This window comes from Sabethes cyaneus, chromosome 3 (genome assembly GCF_943734655.1).
Source record: "Sabethes cyaneus chromosome 3, idSabCyanKW18_F2, whole genome shotgun sequence".
NCBI classification, from domain to species: domain Eukaryota; kingdom Metazoa; phylum Arthropoda; class Insecta; order Diptera; family Culicidae; genus Sabethes; species Sabethes cyaneus.
Genome location: NC_071355.1, coordinates 229,477,635 through 229,498,867, shown reverse-complemented (window position 1 = coordinate 229,498,867; position 21,233 = coordinate 229,477,635). Strand labels below are relative to the sequence as shown.

General features: G+C 41.5%; 1 protein-coding gene across 1 annotated transcript; it reads right to left on the bottom strand.

The window, feature by feature from the left end:
* Positions 1-1,325: 1,325 nt before the first annotated feature.
* Positions 1,326-20,824, bottom strand: LOC128740848 (multidrug resistance-associated protein 1-like). Its single transcript, XM_053836416.1, is given in 5 exon segments — positions 1,326-1,570; positions 1,573-4,943; positions 5,013-5,674; positions 5,731-6,030; positions 20,582-20,824. Coding segments are annotated over 5 exon segments (4,797 nt in total). The 3' UTR covers positions 1,326-1,349.
* Between the last annotated feature and the right edge of the window lie 409 nt (positions 20,825-21,233).

Here is a 21,233-nt window from a genome sequence, read left to right as displayed (position 1 = left end):
GATTAAGTTTAAAGCATTGTAATTGAAGCTTGAATCATTATTTCAGTCAAAAGATAAGTCTGTACAATATATTTTTGATATTGTAATAAAACTTCATACCAAAAAATATTAGCATTGGTTCGAGATTTTAAGAACATCAGTTTTGTTGATGTCTTCCAACAGTTGTCTCAAAGGAATTTGTGGGATTTCTCAAACAAACGGTTCAAAAATCCAAAATATCACCGTAAGTTCAGTGATTATCTTCCTTATGCTTTCAAACTTTACTTCGAGTTTCGTGAACATATTTTTAAATCCAAAACAAATCAAGAATAATAGTACCGTGATCCGGAGAAGTGTGGCAAGACTTGTGAACCTTGACTTAGTACAGTTTTCGTATCAAATAAAGAATGACTATTTTGAGATATTTTGAGTATATTGGTAGTAAAACAAGAGATACTAGAGGCATGTTTTACTTTCCAACTTCCCAACGCTTTTTTAATAACGTCCGCAGGCGAGCTAGCGGAAATCGGGTAATCAACACCGGCGGAAACTAAGGTCGTATACTAACCGGGAAGGAGGTATAGTGAGTCTTGGCACTATAAGATGGCAGCCCCATCGCGAGACTCGGTAGTGTTGCCCCAGTACGGCTGCACACCTAAATTAAATAAATTAATTAAATTCAAGCAAATTAATATTCGGCATCGACCTAGGCGACGAAACAAGGACGACGAATGGAGACTCGGTACTTGGAACTGCAGATCACTAAATTTCGCAGGTTGCGAGCGGATGTCTGAAGATGTTTAGGTCGTCTGCAAATATCAAATTTCTCAGAATCGATCCTACACAGATTTCGTTCACCAAAAGCATGAAAATCCTGTCTTGAGGTACTTCGCATGGAATAGGAAAGCAATGGGAATCAATTCCTTGAACATTCACAGAGGCCACCCGGCCTGTCAAATAAGAGTGCAACCAGTTGCATATTTTTCGCTTCATTTTCTCAATAGCTAGCACGTGTGGGACTTTATCGAAAACCTTAGCAAAGCCAATGTAGATTGCATCTATCTGTGCGTCTATAACTCTATAAACTAGTCTATAAACTTATTCATATTTTACGCTAGAGGCAACAGTGTGTCATAAAAAGAAATATAAACAATTGTAATTTTTTTAAATTTGTTGTTTTTTTTTGTAATAAATAATCAGTAATACTAAGTACATATCAGTAAAAATTGGCTAGTCTAGGAAGTGGATCTCTATCGAAAGTATCTTGACGCTGCATTTATATATCAATGGAACGATGAATTATGCATCTCATTGAAATAATGAAATCGATAATATAAAAAGCTCTGCTTTCCTAGTCGAGATTGCTTTCTTTAGCATTTTGATTCGCTCACAATTCCCGCATTCTTCGCCATGCCGAAGAAGATCGTATTTTTATCAGCTAACAACTTCTGCGGACTATCACATTCAGCTACAAGACCTTTGTCCAGTACCAATACACGATCCGAGTCCAAAATGGTATTTAGTCGGTGGGCAATCGTTAGAATAGTACAATCAGTGAACTCTGACCGGATAGTTTTCTGTGGAACACATTAAACTTGTTAGCATACTTTCTATAGATAAAACAGGTAAAACTAACCTGAATTAAGTCATCGGTTTCCAAATCAACAGCTGCGGTCGCCTCATCCAGTATAAGTACCTTAGTTTTACGGAGGATGGCTCTCGCTAGACAAATCAGCTGTCGTTGACCAACGGACAAGTTCTCGCCATTTTCCGCTATCTCATGCTCCAAACCTGCCGCCAGTCCTTTAACAAAGGATTTTAAATGGGACAACTCTAAGGCCCTCCAAACCTGATCATCAGAGTAGCTTCCGAACGGGTCGACATTCATACGTAGCGTTCCCGAGAATAGAACCGGATCTTGAGGTATTATCGTCAGACGACTTCGCAGCTGATGCAGTCCCATCTGCGAGATGTCCAAGCCATCAATTATGATTTGACCACCAGCCGCTTCTACTATGCGGAACAATCCCAGTGTCAGACTAGATTTGCCAGCACCCGTCCTACCCACAATACCAATCTTCTCACCACCTTCGACACGCAACGAAATACCTCTGATGACCAGGTCCAATCCTTCTCGGTAACGAATTTTAAAATCAGCAAATTCCACTTTTCCTTGATCGGGCCAAGTTTTCGCAACGGTTCCCTTCTCCCAGGATGCTTCCCGCGGTAATATGGTGTATTCCTCCAAACGTTCAACCGCTACGATATTCGTTTCTACTTCAGCCGTCATTCGAACTAGGAAACTCAATGTGGAGGAAATATTCAACGCATAAGTAATTGACAACCCAACCGTAGCGGATCCAATGGTATCACGACTTAGCATGGCAAGTAGAGCTGCAAGAAAGACGACAACCGCTCCAATAATTTCCAATCGAATCGCTAACCAGCGATTCGCAATTATGCTAGGATAGGACATCAGCTGATTATAGTCTACTCGTTGTTCAGATTCTTTCATAAATCGCTGCTGTTCACCGTAGGCACGGATAGTTGATTGACCAGTAATACTCTCGCCAAAATGTGAGTAAATGGGACTTCGAGTAACCGATTCCAATCGTTTTAGTTGACGAGAAGTTGCGATGTAGAGCTTTTGGATTATATAGTAGATGACAAGAAATACCGGCACAGCCGCAAGGAATATTGGAGTGGAAATACCGATCACGATAAACACGCCAATGACATTGAAAAACATCATCATCCACATGCGCATAGAATTAGGAAGAGTGTTATCTGCAACATCCACGTCTTTTGAGAAGCGGTTCATGATGCGACCCTGAGGGGTTGTATCGAAGAAAGACATCGGCATTCGTAGTGTGCTTTCCAATAAGTTATTATGCATTGTGTTAGCTGCTTTTAAGCATCCAAGTGCTAGAGTAATGGAAGCAATGAGTAAAGCGAGTGACTGCATACCTCCTAAGCCACCGTAAACTCCAACGTACATATCTCGAACGGACGGATCAGTGGCAGCTTCCGGATCTTCAGACCAATCAGTTAACCAAATGTTGGCGTACATTGACGATGCCTGATTCAGTATGCTAAAGAGAATAGACCAGAATGTCAAATTCCATCCTATTGCTTTGAAGTACTTTACATAAACAGCGAAGCTAACTCCTCCCGTAGCTGATTCCTCTTTTTCGATCAGTACTGTTCCAACTTTTGCAGCCGTTTGCAACTCCAATGGTTTGCTACTATTACGAGATTCTTGACGACTAATCTTCTTTCTGCGCTTGCTTCCTGCGCTTCCGTTGGATTTGTTTGACCGAACGGACATTGCTCGTTGAATAATATTTCGAGTTAAATCATCACTCAAAGTTTCCTGAATAACTTCCAGTTCCTCATCTTCCTCATCCAACTCCTGTATATGCTGACTTAGGAACTCAGCGAATGCACCCTTTTGATCGAGAAGTTGTTTGTAGGTACCACTTTCAGAGATCTCTCCATTTTTCATGACAAAAATTTCATCCACATACGGTAGGAACGATATACCGTGCGTAACCAGAAACCGCGATCGACCAACCAACATTCCCTGTGGTCCAATTACATTCTCGAAGATGTGTTTACCAACATGAGCATCGACTGCGCTGAGTGGATCGTCGAAGAGATAGATTTCTGCATCGGCGTAGACTGCTCTGGCTAGCGCAATTCGTTGCTTTTGACCTCCCGATAGATTTATTCCCTTTTCACCGATCTCCGTTGCATCACCACCGGGGAGCATAGCAAGATCGGGTTTCAAAGCACAACTCTCCAGTACACGATTGTATTTTTTTGCATCGAACACTTTTCCGAAGAGAATATTTTCTCGAAGGGTTGCGTTCTGAATCCATGCTTGCTGTGGTACAAATGCAATTCGTCCATCCGTGTTTACTGAGCCTTTAGTCTTTTCCATTTCTCCCAACAAAGCGGATATTAGTGAGCTCTTTCCTGTACCGACACTTCCAACCACCGCTGATAGTTTGCCCTTCTTCACCGCTAAGTTGATGTTCTTCAACGTTGGAGTGTCTTCTCCCCAGGTGAATGTACCATCCTTGATTAACAAAGCATTGTCGCTTCGATTGTTAGTCACGTTACTTGGATCTATCTCCTCACTGTTCATAAATTTGTTGATTCGTTTAATCGAAACCCAAGCTTGCATTGCCAAGGTGATCATCATCGGGAACATAGCAAGCGGGAAGCGTAGAATGTTGAATAGAGCCAGCGAAACAAAGGCCGTTGTTGCATCAAGAACATTGTTTTCGTCAACCAGAACGTAAACGGTGAACGACGCCAGCGTAACAAAGAAGGGAGCCATGCTCCACACAAAGAAAGTGGCTGCATTGTAGTATGCGACGCTTCTAAGAACCTTCATTTCCGTCGACCGTGTACTGATAATGTCCTTTTCGAAACTGGGTTCCCATGCATACAATTTAAGTACTTTAACGCCGCTGAGGATTTCGTTCATTTTTTTAACTCGCTCATCCTTGATGCGCATTTGCTTAACCTGTAGGCTTTTCATTTTACCAGCAAAGAATCCGCTAAACGGAACCATCACCACCATAACGGCTAATCCGGCAAATACCGATGCGCCCAGAATATCATACAACAGGTAAATACACAGAGCAATGATCAATGGCGCAGACCAAACCACATGCAGATAGGGAACCAGCTCAAAGAACCGTTGTGCATCGACCGCCATCAGGTTTACTATCTCACCAACCGTTGTGTCCTTCTTCGCTAGACTGGAAATACGTAGTGCTTTCCGATAGATGGCACTGATCAATCCGGATCGAATTCTGTATCCAACCAGGGTTGTCTTGCGGAAGTATTGTCCGTTAAACAGCGCAATCAGAAAAGAAGTTAAAAACAGTGCAAATGTGATAGTCATACCCATCCAGAAAGGTCCCTCGATCGCAATGTTGGCCATCAATTCCCTGTAATTTGAACAAAATTTCTACAGTTAGTCGGCAAATTCCACTATTAAATTTTAACATTTTACTTACTGCATGAGATAGGGAGAGGCGAATTGTAATCCAGAAATACAAAGTTGCAGCATGGCAGCAAACAAGAATGGTCCTCCATATGCTCTAACCATCGCCGGCAGAACTGAACCGTTGGTTGTGGCGTGCGGTTTGTAGGTTAGATTCACTTTGCCTTCCTTTTTGTCGGCAGCCGCCTGTTTTTGTCGTCCCTTCTCGACACTTTCGTTCCAACACTTGTCGAACGGTGGAACCAACTCCCGGGAAGTATCTTCCGGATTGAGATCGTACATATCATCGTCGGTTAGTGGCTTTCGGAATCCTCGCCAGGTGAACGCATCGAAGTACATGTACAAGAGCTTTGCGAAAAAACTTGATCTCAACTCAGGGCTTGGATTTTTCATTTTCGGAAACTCGCTGTAGCGAGGCGCTTGATCCGGGAATGTTTCCATGAGGACAATCAAACAGATTAAAGAATACTGTAGGGTGTAACTGACGAATTGGTATTCGGCAAAAATTAGGTTGTCACTTGCACCGATGGGTGAGTCACGCCTTGCGTGAATCATAGCTTCCGTTCTCATTTGTATGATTCCGAAGAAAGCCTTTAAAAACCAGAAAATAAATATTGATCCTGAACTGCGAATACCGTACTTCCGGAGGAAGTAATACAACACTATAGCGATGATCTAGAAAAATGTAGTAATTTAGTGATGCAGGATTTTGTCTACTGGGAAAAACTTACATATGCAAGCGCGTTAAAAATCGCAACAAGTATCTGAACGTCGAACACTTCGGCTTGATCATGATAGTTGACAACTATTCCCAGATCAATCCAGGAAAGTATCATCAGTACGCATGAAATTGCTATTTTGGAGCAGTTGAGCCAGTTCCAGGGAATGTCCCGGTAGCGACTCGTCGCTATCCGGTATGCTTCGTAGATGGAAAATACGTACAAGAAGAAACATGGAACCCATTGGAGGACTATTCGTTGAAAACAGAACGTCAGATCTGGATCCTCCGGTCGCCATGTTAGATTGTCGTCCTAAAAATGATCAGAAAAACTGGGTTAGATCTAGATGCTTGCAACCGTTCTATTAAAGTGTTTTGCAGAATGTGACACAGCATTTGCTAATCTCCTGTAGATTAAGTTATTACAGTTGGATTTTGGCGATTGATATTTACCACCTGCTATCATGATTATTAATCAGTGATAAATTCCAAGCACATGGACGGCGTGCTTGCAAGTCGAACGATTATATGAATCATTTAATTCATTTTTGTCGATAAATTCCAAATGCATGATGGTAACTAGCGTCTGAATAAAAATACAACCTAGGTTAGTAGTACCAAATATAGTAATAGCAAAGAGGCGAACCAGCCGCAGGCTGAAAACCTCTCTAATATAGAATTAAAAAAAAAAAAAAAAAAAAAATAGTAATAGCACCAATTAAGGAAATACAAACCGCGTATATCATTGTTTCGCGGACATGCTTTCTGTTTCTTCTTCGTCTCGCGTGTAATTTATTTGCTTTTAAATCTCCCTCAGCTATCATAGGATTATTTATCAACGCATAACCGCGAGTTATCAACGACAAAGTTGCCCGAGTACCTTTATGGCAGTCAGTGTGGCACCCATTCGTGTTTACTGAATCTCTAGTTGCTTCAGAAAACCACCAGAAAATTTAAAGCCATCAACATGCTTGAAATACAAGACTTTGCTTCTCAAAGCACATAAAAATTCCCACTCAAGATTGAGAAATAACATTCACCACAATATATTTTTTCTTGGTCGATTTTTAAATTATTTATTTTTATCACTTTCACTTTCACTCACCGGAGCATCCTTTAAAGTTTACTTAAGACCCTTAAAATAATTCACACATAAAATGATACGAAAAATTTCAATTCTGTAGGTCCGGCACTAGAAGTGTAACCATTGAACAAGACAACATTGCAAAAAATCAATAGTTTTTTAACCTTCTGTGTAGGGTTGGGATACCGGGAGTACCGGAACCGGGAATACCGGTACTACCGCCTGATTTTCCAGTACCGAAATACCGGTACTGGCACAAGAGAAAACCGGTACTTTCGGCACTGATCAATTATGCAATTTTTCTAACATTCGGCCTTAAAATCGAAGATAACAATTTTAAAATAATTTCTAAAACTACACGCTATATTTTGATAAAGCTAACGGATGAGTTACTACAACGATTTGACACCAGTAACGAGATTGAGGAAATTGTTGAGCGTTAGTTATTGGAATGAATATGGCTAGCTGATCATGAAGGAAAAATTAGAATGGACTTCAGACGCCTACAGCAGTTCAAACTTTAAGGAGTTCGATTAGACCTGTACACCAAAACACTCTGCGGAATGAATAATTCGTTTCGATGTAACTCAAGGATTGAAGACCAAGTATTGGACTATGTTTTTCGGTACCTTGAGTACAGCCTGTCCTTCAGCGATACGTTCTGAGAAAGCATTTTCAGCGTCTGGCAGATTCGATTTCTCATGGTGAACAGTACATTGACTATTCTGTGCATCTTAAAGTTGCATTTTGCAAGCTTCTCCTCTAGCAGCATATAACCTGGGGGCGTGTTGTATCAAAAACTTGTCTCCACTGTATTTGGTCCTAGGCTACTTGTCATCAATGCATTGAGCTTCTCGAAGTCGGCTTCAACCTGGTCGTTGGGCCCCTCTATTCATGGTATCGGTGGGGTTTTTAAAATGAACAGGGGTGACATTGCGATTCTCGTTTCGAGTGATTTTGGTTCGTTTCGCCCATTTGTTTAACGTGGTCGAAACGAACCAAAATCACTCGAAACGAGAATCGCAATGTCACCCCAGATTTCGGTGCACAGTCATCCGTCATCCTTGCGACATTGCCGACCCATCGTAGCCTCCCGACTTTTGCCAGATGTCGTTTGGAATCACTCCAATTTTTGCAATCGCCAACTCTGTTCATTTTTACAAGGGCCCTATTCTCATAGATCTTAGATGAGAACACAATTAGCGATTTTGAAAGTACCTGGGTGACTCCTGTTACCTAAGTGACAGTACAAATGAAATGGTAACTGCAAGATGAGGTGAAGTGACTTAAGAATTGGACCTCAAATAAAAGTATTAGCAGATTTTTCAAAGAACAAGGATTTCTTCTTAAAGCGTTGCGTACAGGTACCAGTACCGGTATTACCGGTACTGATCCTTCCAGTACCGAAACACCGGTTTTCAAAAATCCTGTCGGTACCCTACTCCCAACCCTACTTCTGTGTGTATAAAAAACTTACGCTGTTTGTACCTTTGGGCCAATTTGATGCCAAAACTCAAATTGCCATATCTCAGCGAAATATTAACGGATTTTTGAATTTTTAGATGTTTTAGAAAGGAAATTTAGTGGGACAAATGCAGCGGTGGACCGTAACGTGCACTTGGCCAGACTGGCCCCAGCCAAGGCCGCTAGCTCTTGGGGGCGCTAAAAACGACCTGAATCTAAGTAATTACTCAAGACACTCTCGAGTGTAGCGAAGTATTGGATATACGGAGTTGTACGAATCATGTATGGGGGTCTAATTTCAAAAAAAATAATAAACTTCGAAGTAACACTGATTTGAGAAACGAGGGTGTGTCAAATTGGGTCTTTACCAAGGGCGCTACAATGTCACACCACGATACTCTGGAACCAGGTCTAGAATCTGATACAAAACCTGATCAAAAATGTGGCACAAAACGTCGTCCACAATCTAGTCTAAATCTGCTCCAAAATCTGAAACAAAATTTCATAAAAAATGTGGTTCACGCTATAGTCCAGGTCCGAAATGTGGTCCAAGTTCGGAATCTCGCTCAAAAGCTGGTTGCTGGTTCAAAATCTGATCAAAAATGTCGTCCAAAATATGGTCAAAAATGTGGCCAAAATTGTGGTCCAAAATCTGGTTAATAAACTGACCTAATTTGAGAATCTGGTACAAAATTTGATAAAAAAAGTGCTTCAGAATCTGGTCCAGGCTCAAAATCTGATCTTGGTCCAGCAAGTGGTTCAAAGTCGGATTCCACATCTGATCCAAAATCTGATAAAAAATGTGGTCTCAAATATTATCCAATACTTACTTACTTTAGTGGCAACGGTCCGTTACCGATCCTGCGCCGAACGAATTATAGTCCTCCAGTACCGTCGGTCCTGGGCTGCCGTTCTCCAATCCCCACGAACACCAGCTGAACGTGCATCGTCTTCGACAGCACACACCCACCGGGTGCGGGGTCTGCCTCGGAGTCTACGGCCTCTTCCTGGTTCTCTGCTGAAAATAGTTTTGGCTACTCTTTCATCGGGCATTCTAGCCACGTGTCCAGCCCACCGCAGCCTGCCACATTGCACTACCTTCACTATATCAGCATATTTGTATACTTGGTACAGCTCGTGATTCATGCGTCTGCGCCACACTCCATTTTCCATTTTGCCACCAAGTATAGATCGCAGAATTTTACGCTCAAAAACCCCAAGCACTCGCCGATCAGCTTCCTTTAGCGTCCATGATTCGTGTCCGTAAAGGGCCACCGGGAGGATTAGTGTTCTGTAGAGCGCCAGTTTTGTGCGAATTTGCAAACTACGGGACTTCAGCTGGCTACGTAATCCGTAGAAAGCCCGATTCGCGGCTGCAACTCGTCGTTTCACTTCGCGGCTTACATCGTTGTCACATGTCACGAGTGTACCAAGGTATATAAATTCCTCCACTACTTCATATCGTTCCCCATCTAACTCCACCTCGGCACCAACACCACTTGAGCTCCCACGTTCCCTACCAGCAACCATGTACTTCGTTTTGGCGGTATTAATGGTAAGTCCCAATCTCGCTGCTTCCCTTTTAAAGGGCCTAAAGGCCTCTTCTACTGCTCTACGGTTGATTCCGATGATATCGACGTCATCCGCAAAACCAAGAAGCATGTGAGATTTCGTGATGATAGTTCCATTCCTTTCCACGTTTGCTCTTCGTAATGCACCTTCCAAGGCAATGTTGAATAGCAGGTTAGAGAGTGCGTCCCCTTGCTTCAGTCCATCCAACGTCACGAAAGCAGCTGAGGTCTCACCCGCTATTCTAACGCATGATTTGGATCCATCCAGCGTCGCACGAATCAGCGTAACTAGTTTCGTCGGAAAACCATGTTCTAGCATTATCTGCCACAGCTCATTTCGTTTAACTGAATCGTACGCCGCTTTAAAATCCACAAACAGATGGTGTGTCTGCAAGTTGTACTCCCGGAACTTGTCTAGCAACTGGCGCAGGGTAAACATCTGATCCGTCGTGGAGCGACCCTCACGAAAACCCGCTTGGTACTCGCCGACGAAGGACTCCGCTAACGGTCTCAGTCTGCAGAACAGGATACGGGAAAGCACCTTGTAGGCAGAATTGAGCAATGTAATTCCTCGATAGTTTTTACACTCCATTCGATGTCCCTTTTTGAAAATTGGGCAAATGAGGCCATCCAACCACTCCTCCGGCATTTGTTCTTCCTCCCAGGTCCTGACAATGATCCGGTGGATTGCTTCGTACAGCCGCTCGCTCCCCGCTTTTAGAAGTTCAGCCGGGATACCGTCCTTCCCAGCAGCCTTACCGTTTTTCAGCTCACTGATTGCCTTCTTAACCTCTTCCTGTGTTGGTGGCTCCACAGCTTGACCATCGCTTACAATTTCTATCCTGTCCCTGCTGATCTCCTCATTTACCTCTCCATTCAATAGTGTCTGGAAGTGCTCCTTCCACCTGGCTGCTACCGCCGTTTTGTCGGTAAGCAGGTTGCCAGCACTATCATTGCACATCACAGGCATGGCAAAATTCCTGCTTCTCACCGTTTTATAGAAACTCCGTGTGTCGTTGCTGGCGTATCGCTCCTCTGCGCCGGCAAGCACGTGCTCCTCGTACTCGCGTTTCTTTAGACGATGGATTCTTTTTTCCGCAGCTCTAGTCTCTCTGTATCTCTCTCTGTTTTGACGCGTTGCCGCAGTGAGCATGCGACTCCTGGCCTGGTTCTTTTCGTCTGTCACTCTCTGGCATTCGGCATCAAACCAGCTGTTACGCTGTCTTCCACGCGTCGTGCCTACCACCTCTCTCGCTGTTGTTTGGATGGCACCATGGATGTTCCTCCACAGCCCATTTATATCTTCTTCTTCTACCTGCTGTTCTGCGATTCGCTGGTCAAGCTTCCTGGCGTACTCCACTGCAACGCCGTCTGCCGTTAACCGCTGGATGTTGAAACGCAGCGTCCTTTCAGTGCGAGCTTTCGCCGTGTTCGACAGCCTTGCGCGAATCTTACTCACTACGAGATAGTGGTCAGAGTCGATATTTGGTCCACGAAAAGACCGTACATCGATAACATCCGAAAAGTGTCGACCGTCAATCAAGACATGATCGATCTGAGAGCTAGAGTCTCCATTTGGATGCCTCCAGGTTTGTTTCCGAATATTCAAACGTGGAAAGTAGGTGCTACAGATGGCCATCCCTCTGGCCGCGGCAAAATTTATGAGCCTCAGACCGTTATCATTGGTCGACAGATGCAGGCTATGTCTTCCAATAACTGGACGGAAGAATTCCTCCCTCCCGATCTGCGCGTTTGCATCTCCGATGATGATTTTCACGTCGTGTTTTGGGCACTCTCCATAGGTCCTCTCAAGCTTGTCGTAAAACTCGTCTTTAGCATCATCGGATTTATCATTTGTCGGTGCGTATAAGTTGATTAGGCTATAGTTGAAGAATTTGCCCTTAATCCTCAACACGCATATACGGTCATCTACGGGCCTCCACCGGATAACTCGTTGCTTTTGTTTTCCCAACACTACGAAACCGACTCCATGTTCAGCTTTCTTACCGCCACTGTAGTAGATGTGGTACTTAAAAGAAGTGCCTGCAATAGGGTCTACTGCACGGAACTCCCTTTCTCCGGAATTTGGCCACCGAACTTCCTGAATAGCAGCGATCTCCACTCCGAGTTGATGCAGCTCTCGAGCAAGCAAGCCAGCCCGTGCCGGTTCATGGAGAGTTCGGACATTCCAGGTACCAAGTTTCCAATCGTTATCCCTTAATCGTTTCCTTGTCCCTTGCCGTGTCCTATACCGATTGTCCCGTCCTGAATTTCTTTGTTCGTTGTTCGTGGTAATTGAGTTTTCGGTATACTACCTCACCGGGGTCGCGATACCTACATCCCGCTGATGGGTCTGCCATCTTAGGTATAGCTTGCGGGATACAGCATTTCATATTCAGCCGCCCGTTACGAGACAGACGCTGTGTGAGCCGCCCCTCACCTGGAGAACAGGCGCTCTAGTTCGCACCTCCTAGCTTAGCTGCTTCAGTAAGTACATGAAGCATTTCCGGGTAAGGCCATCGACCGTCATCATTTGACTTAGATCTGCGTGGAGGCGCCAGGTGGGAGCTTGAGAGAGCCAGAGCTATGTTTGACGCTCCTTCCAGGTAACTCTCTCCATTTCATACCCTATCCAATACCTGGTCCAAATTTGATAAAAGTTTGGTCTAGAATTTGGCCCAGAATCTGATGGTGGTGGAGCATCTGGGTCAGATCCACAATCTGGTCCAAACCCAAGTAACAATTTGAGTTTTATTACACTCTTATGATGGCATTTGCGACCAAAATGAGTTTCGGAAACCAGCATAAGAGTACAATAAAACTTACATTGTTGCTTGGGAAGTATGGCCAAATTCTATTTAAAAATGTAGTTCAAAATCTAACTTACATTTGTTCAAAAAAGTCAGTAATAAAATTTGATGAAAAATATAGTCAATCCAATTCCAAACTACAGTCCAGGTGTAGAGTCTGGTTCAAAACCTGATCCAAAATCTGGTTGGTGGTTTAAAATCTGATCAAAAATTTGACCCAAAATCTGGTTCCAGTTCCCGAATCTGGACCCAAATTTGATGCTAAATCTGGTCCAAAAGCTGAGAAAAAACTGTGATCCAGATTCAAGACAAAATCCACAATCTGATCCAGGTTACTCGGATAAAAAATGAGGTCTAAAATCTGATATAAATTGTGGTATAAAATCTGACCCAAATCTTATAATAATGTGGTTCAAAATTTGGTCCAGAATCTGATACAGGTACAGAATGTGGTCCAGACTAGCTCTAGAATCTAAGCCAAAGTCCGATTCAAAACCAGATCAAAAATGTGGTTCAAAATTTGGTCCAGAATCTAGTCTAAATATGTTCCAAAATCTGAAAGTTGATAAAAAAATGCGGTTCGCAATCTAGTCCAGGTTCAATATATGGTCCAGGACCGAAATCTGGCTCAATATCTCATTCAAAATCTGGTTGGTGGTTTAAAAACTGATAAAAAAACTGTGGCCCAAAATCTAATAAAAAAAGTAGTCCAAAATCCAGAATCTAGTCCAAATCTGTTCCAAAATTTGTTACAAAATTTTGAACAAAATCTGATAAAAAATGTAGTTCAGAATTGTGCGCAGGTTCAGAATCTGGCTGGTGGTTTAAAATCGTATCAAAAATAGTAAACTAAGGAAGAAACACGGATTTAAGGGAGTGATCTATCGGGTCTTCACCAATGGCGCCACAATTTCTCGCTACGGCTCTGACCAAATGATAAAACTACGTTTGGCGACTTGGCGGGGGACACCATTTACAAGGAGGAGTTGTAGTATTGCCCTTCTTATGACTATTTAGACTACTGTGATAATCATTTAATGAAACATATCGAATTTTGCACTGTTCATCTGACACTAGAGTGGCGTTTAGTTTAATCAGTTTATAAATCGGACTTCTTTTTCCTTCCTTCCCTTCTTTTTCACTTCATTTTCCTTGAGCGAAATCGTGTGCGAGATTCGACTGTGATAATCGTGCAAATCGGGGTAGTCTAAATGTCGCAATAAAAACAGATCAAAAAAATTGTATTTTTTCATATTTGTGACATTTATATCACGAAATCCGTACTACCTAGAACGAACTTAGACCTAGAACTTTTACAAAAATATTTGTGAATACGAGATTTCCAAAGTTACGTATGGAATTTGACGAAATTTGCTCGCTAGATGGTGTTTATTTGTGAAAAATTGACATTTTTTTGTCTTAAATTTTTGGGTTCTACTCATGAAGCTGTAACGTACTAGAAGCAGTGATTAGTACATCAAAGCCGGCGGAACTATGGAAATGTGGTATGATAAACCATAAAATCAGTCTATTAGCAAAAATAATATTTGTAAGCTCAAGTAATTTTGGTAGTCAAAGGATGACAAATTGTCTAAATTTTCTCGGAAATGATTGAGTCCACCAGACCGAGGGTGACTTGCAATCGATAAAATGCTTGTAAAATTGATGACACCGTCACACAGCCGGCGATGCCAGATCAGCGGTTTTCCCGCTAGATTTAGCGGGATTTCAAGTCGGATAGCGGGACTTATTAACCAAACAGCGGCTAGCGGGAATCTAGCGGTTTTTTTAAATAACTCAGCGGGATTTTAGCAGGATCTCGATTTAACGATATTGGGTAGGCAAAAGGAGTGCTGAAAGAGAGGTTGACAGCAAAGAACTTCGTTTATTGACACTGGTCTAATGTCTGGTCGTGTATTGGCAGAGAGTTCAGGATATTCTGTTGATTATAAAACTCCGTAGTTTTTGCCTAGAATGGAATCAGTTCTGACAAATACTCATTAGGACTTACTGAAGACCACCAAACCAATCCGTTTTGCGTATTCCTAATTTTTCCACAAATTAATTCGTTGCGAATGGCAAAATCCAACTGATTCATGAATTAGAAACAAAACAACACAAACAACTTATGTATCTATATACATCATAGTTTGCTATATACCGCAGCATTTGTATAATAACAAAACCAAAACAAATCGGCTGATGAGCCGATAAAACCGAAGTCTAAAAGACTAATCGGCACATTTTTGCTAAAACAAAACATCAGCGAGAACAAAGAACCGATGCGTTTTACAGATATTTTTGAATTTTGGCTGCTTATAAAAATTGAACCATGTCTTCTTTTGTCACCAAAAACCATAACCATTTGCCAGAGTTGCTGAAATTTTGCATGATTTTTATCATAGCTAGACACAGAAAGAAAATTTGTGCTAAAAGCTTCTTTCGAAATTTTCGCATGTGTTCTTAGACTCCTTTATGTTATAATTCTTACGAAATATCGTAATAAATTGTCATTATGAAGAATAACAAGATATTTCTTTTTCTGTTTCCTCAAGCTTCGTCAGCATAAATGCAGCAAATTTGCATAATGTTCATTCAATTGAAACCGCTCAATTTCAGCAGATCATCTTGATTTCAAATGCAAGCCTTACTGAAATGAATATTTTTTAATTTTAATTCTGCACCAAAAACGAAAGAATAATATGACTTTTGATTCAGCGGGATTTCTAGCGGGAAATCAACCTCTGGGCAGCGGGAAAATAGGCAATCGACCTGGTAACACTGCACACAGCACCGGGTGGTTGTGGGATGAGTACTTAACATTGCATTTGCCACAACTCGTTCTATTCAAAATCTAACCGGTTAAGTCACTTGGGTAATAAAATGATTTGTTGATAAAGTTTCCCGTGGCTCTGTTATTTTCATAGCTCTATTCTCGGGCTCTGGTTAAGAGATATTCAAGATCACATCTTAAACTATTTGCATAAGTACAAAAAAACTAAAAAAATCTGATTAAGAATGGAAAATTTTCTAGAAAGATTGGGTAAAACCAATTTCCACGTCACTTTATCACTAAACCATTCTAATTAATACACTTAATTCACAGTACTAAAGCGGCGAAAAACGCTTTTAACCTGCGTCTAAGCTGTTGACTTACCCAGAAAGGACCACCACAGAAATCTTCAAACGTCATCAGAAGAATTCACTTCTCTATCCTATCCTTTGTTATACTATATTATTTCTGTAACGCACAAATTTTACGTTCGGTCACGAACTTCGATCACTTTCACGCACTATTTTGGTTAGTTTCAACTTACATGCCAGACTATATTGGTCGTGTAAAAAAAAATCTGTACACGCTGTACCAGTAAGATTGGAAAAGATCGTTCAAATCACGACGGAACCAAATTTCTCTGAAAAACTTTCTTAGAACAAGTTTTCGAGATGAGTTAAACAAATGTTTCGCGCTCACGATTAGCAATTGACTGACCACCTTCTGCGGTTGATCTGCACGTTTATAATAATTCGTTCTCCGCGCGACAATATATTGTTGATTATGCGTCGATTACAACGATGACAACGTTTGTTTTTCGACAGTGATAAGATCGCCTAAATGTGAGCACCCATGCCGGGTTGCGAAGGTAAGGGTATGCTTTGTTAGACGATTAACTAACGATGACTCGTTGCAATTCGATTGCGAATTCATGTTCTAATTTTTTTTGCGTGATGATTGAACAGGTTCGTTTTAAAACTCGCACGACCTTTAACAGCAACGGGCGGTAAAAATATAGATCACGCGACATTATTAACCAGTTGATAACAATATTTACCGACTTCAGGTGGTATCTTTCATCAAAACAACGGTTAACGTACGGGCATGTGAACTAGTAGGTTTTACACATGTTAAAGATCAACTGTAGATAGTTGAACTAGATTCGGTAGTTCATTCAAGCGACGATGACTGGAGGTATTTTCTATCATCGTGCAAGGTTGAGCCTGGTGATGAGTTGATGAATAATCAAATATTGTGGGTATTCCAATTGGTTGATTTAAAGACAGTTGCATCAACAGGGTGGGACATCTAAAAAAAATTTCATTCTAATTAAAAATATAATTCAACAATTATCATTCTAAGTGGATGAGTTGATCTTTTCGCATTTTGCGGAAGGGGAATAGTGGCTATTTACAGAACTAACTCAAACGGAAATTAATTTCTTAAAACTCCATATGACAATCGTAGGTGACCCACCCTCTGATGCCATTAAAAATAGATTGCCCGTAAGTATTCCGCGTCGGGGGATGTCTATGATAACAAAAGTTCAAGATTACGCAGAAGCGCTTTTTGTTGTCACCACAGAACCCGTGCCATGCCATGGTAATTTTGAACAATCATTGTGATAAAGCACTTATCGGGGAATGATGTTTGCAAAATTTTGCCCGAGCTAGCAAAGGGGACCGTCGGGTTTTTTTAACACAACTGGCATCTAATTTTCAAATCTAGCTCCATATTGCTTAGTTTGAGTTGATATAACTTTTATCTCGGTTGTCAAACGTATTGCAGTTGGATTAGGTTGCTTAAAACTTACCAATATACACATGACTTCGTCTACACAATGTTTTCCAGCTGATTATTGTCAACAGGGGCTGTGAAATGCAACGATGTAATCACCTGCCGCGCATCCTAGATAAACCAATGAATTCGTCAGTATTTCAGCACACTTGGGAAGGCTGCAGTAGCTACAATAATAGTAACAATAATAATGGTCTTTGCAACAGATTTTAAGGGTTAGCTTACATTGTTGAAGCCATTTCTTTTCTTATTTCCTCATTACTATCGGTTAAAGTCGTTCTGAGAGGCGGCACGAAAAAATAATTTTGGCAAAAAATCGCAATTTTCTGACTATAGTGCATTGTGCAGTATGGGATAGTGATGAACTCGGTTTGCTAGTGAAAATGTATTGGCTGTTTATACAGTTTTTCCACATTATTCTTATCAATATTTACAGGATGGGGGTTGTTATGGGGCTGATGTTGCTTAGAAGTCGTTTTGGAAACTGTTTCTGTATGGAACGTAACTTTCTTGTAACTATCGTATGCAGCCGGCTTATGCAAGATGAGTAAACTAATTTGGTATTTATACTATACTCTCTAGGAAACAAAAAAAGAGTAATTTCCATTACTTTTTCGTTTAAACGTGTCTGAGGACGTGAACCGACCGATTGAGAGTTTATTTCTTCTGTTAATACTGTGGAAAATAACTCTTGTACTCGGTTCGTTTGTGTCAGTGGATGGTTTTTGGTTGTTTGTGAATTTAATCTATTTTCCTATATCTTTGGCCTCTTGCAGTCTGAATTTGGTCAATGCCACAAGTTCATCCCCAAGGGTCCGGAGTTTCACTCGAAAATATACTATATAGGAAGTGTTTGCTACGGGAACTCCTCGTTTCCTTCTTTTCTCTTGATTTCACATAATTGAATGGAATTAGATATAATTTTTAGTTTCACTTACACACTTAATTTTTATCACCGAGTACGGCAAAACAAATCAAGAGATCTCAACAGCTTGGATTTTAGTATGTAATTCATTGGAATTTTCTCGGCGGTACATGCTGCGCAGTTGGCCTGGACGTTGATAAGAAGAAAAATGATAGATTAATGTAGTCGTCATTTCCTAGGACGCTTTCAAGAATTGGCTGCGTTAGTATGGGCTTGGCTTAGATTAGATTAAATATCTTCCCTAAAGCATTTTAGAACAATCTGAATCCACTAGCGAAGCTAAGCCTAGGTGCTAACGGGTGGCAACTAAAATTTTGGAATTTTTTTCTCAAGCTGTCAAAAAAAGACAAAAATACATGAAGAAGATCTGATTTACCGAAATTAAAGATACATTATCCATTGTTGAAAAAAAATTCTTGTACATTTGAAAACTGTCCGTAATCGGCTGTTTGGCGAAGCTTTCGTTGGACGTCGAAACAGGAGCGTTGTACGGCCTTCGTGTCAACTTTGCGAATGCATCTCTTGAATCTACCAATCAACTGTTTGCAATTCGTGGCTCTTCAGTTATTTTTGTACACCAAGGAACTCAAAATCCCGAAGAAATCTTCGATTGGGCGCACTGAGACAGATTTTTCGGGTCGTGGTTTTTGGTTAAAAATGGGATCAAATGGGTATTCAGGAACGATTGTGTTTTTTGGCGTAATGCGATGTTGTTCTATCCAGCCAAAACACGTATTGTCCATCTGCATGATGTTTTTGTAGAATCAGGATCAAAAATTTCTTCGTCTTTCAAAACATTCGTCTGGTGCATCTTCTTAATTGATAGCTAAACCAGAGGGCTTGTTGTTGAAGAAACGAGAAAGAGAACGATGTTCTTCTGCGTCCATAATTTTGGCTGGTCTTCCACTTTGGAATAGTTATTGAGCATCTTAGGATATGATAAATAGTCGAAGGCGCGACATATTTGCTTTTTAAATGTTGTACCGTATACTTTTTTCCAAGATTTCTGTTGCAGTTCGTAGAAGTGTACAGTGCGCCCCCCAAAATGCTTCTTGTTTCGACGCCATTTTTAGCAAAACTGGGCAAGCATAAACAAAACAAAATATTTTAACAAAAAGAGGAGAGTGAGCTAACACATACATACTCTCATTTCTCACTGAGCTCGTTTGTTGTTGAGCATAAGGGCCGCGAAAAAATTCCAAAATTTTAGTTGCCACCCGTTACATTCCGTTATCGAAACTTGACCTTCTGTTTTTTTATACGACAGACTTCGCAGCCAGCTGTTAGAGTGCAGGGCAATTGCAGGGTCAGTTGCTACGATCCTATTGACTCTAACAGCCTCTCCCAGTCGAGATCCGAACATACGACGACTGGCTTATTAGGCCAGCGTTATACCTTGGAGCCAACTGGGAGGCACTGAATCCACTAATTTTGCTAATACATCAGACGTCCCCCAAGGTAATAATCTGGGGCCACTACTGTTTTCTTTTTATATAATTGACACGACCTGTAAGGAGGATTCTCGTAGGGTCTCCAAATACCCAGCTTTAGCGCCAGACGATCACTCGTCTGCCAGGATTACGGATCAGTTTGCCCAGGCTAGCACGTTTTCCTAACCCTACGTCAGAATCTACCTCCAAAACTGCAATTCCCGAACTCCAAACTACCAAATCCTTTCCCCACCTGATTTCTTCAAATTCGAATAAATTACCAAATTCTTTACTTTTCACCTCGTCTTTCTATTTCTAAAATTTCAACCGTTTCGTTAAAACCAAACTAAATTGCAGCGAAAATTCACTACTTCCACCAATCTCTGTTTCCGGGCAAATTGGCGAATTTAAATTTAATTTTGTTTAATTTCCCTTTTTATTTTCCGATCTCCTTTCCTCTCCTAGTTTCTTCTACCTCTCTGAGATACTAACAGTGGATCTCCCGGAGCGAACTCGCTTGCCAACGGGATCGATCGGTCTACTAATATCTCCAAGGGTTGTTCGTGACGTCACTATTCTCCTAACCACTCTTTCTCGCGTGAGTCGTTCCTATCATGTATTCTCCCAACCTACTGAACAATTTTACTCCCTACTAATGTCAATGTTGGGGGTGGTGTGGTGCTAAATTGATGTTTCCAGAGTACTCACAGCTTTAATCCAGGGTTTTCCGATGGACGGCTATTTTCCAGGGGACGCTCAGTGAGCGACACGAGGCTACGAGATGGTGGCGTAACCTCGGCTCTGCTGGGGACCACGGCAAACGGTAGCGACACAAAATGAGCAGCGATAGCAACCGCGTGGTACAACAGCAACGGGTTGGCTTCTGCACACGTTCAAGATCGGGACTGCAATTTCGCGTGAGTCGAGCGGATCGCACTGGCGGTTGGAGTCTTTCCCCACGTAGATCACTCGTAATTCTGGCACCCACCTTAATGGCGAGTGGTGCTTACGAGGTCGAGATATTTTCCACAACCGATGACAACCGCTCTCTGAATGCACCTATAGACGTACGCAACCTCAAAGCGATAGATGCACCCAGGGGATCCGCCGACTCCACCGATCGAACCAGATTCGTCCACCGACGAATCGCGTTCCTCCTGACGAATTCCCAATGCACGGGACTGCTCACGTGGTCGCTGCGAACTGAGAATTTTGTTAGCACACAACACAAAAACCAACATGACATAACCCATTTACCTTTTGCCTTGGCTTATAAAGCCAACTATTGTTCCGACCCACGACTTAGCTTTATCTATATGTCTTATTACGAAATTCAACTAATTAAAATTCTTTGGCATCCAATAATTAAAATTCATTAACTTACTCGCTACTATTTTATTTAAGCACTTGAATCACAACTTTATATTTAATAAATTAAACTCAGCGAATTCTGGAAAATTTCAAACAAAATTTAATTTTAATCCTACCAATATCACGTCACTTTTCCTACTTTAAATGATTTAACGAGTTGCACTTCGCTACACTTTATTTTGACTTGTTAACATCTCGACGGTCTAAGTGGGAAAGAACCGCCTTGATGTTACCCAGACTCATCTAGCCTGTAAGTTTTCTTATTCTTGATTTTGTTCTTATTTTTATTTC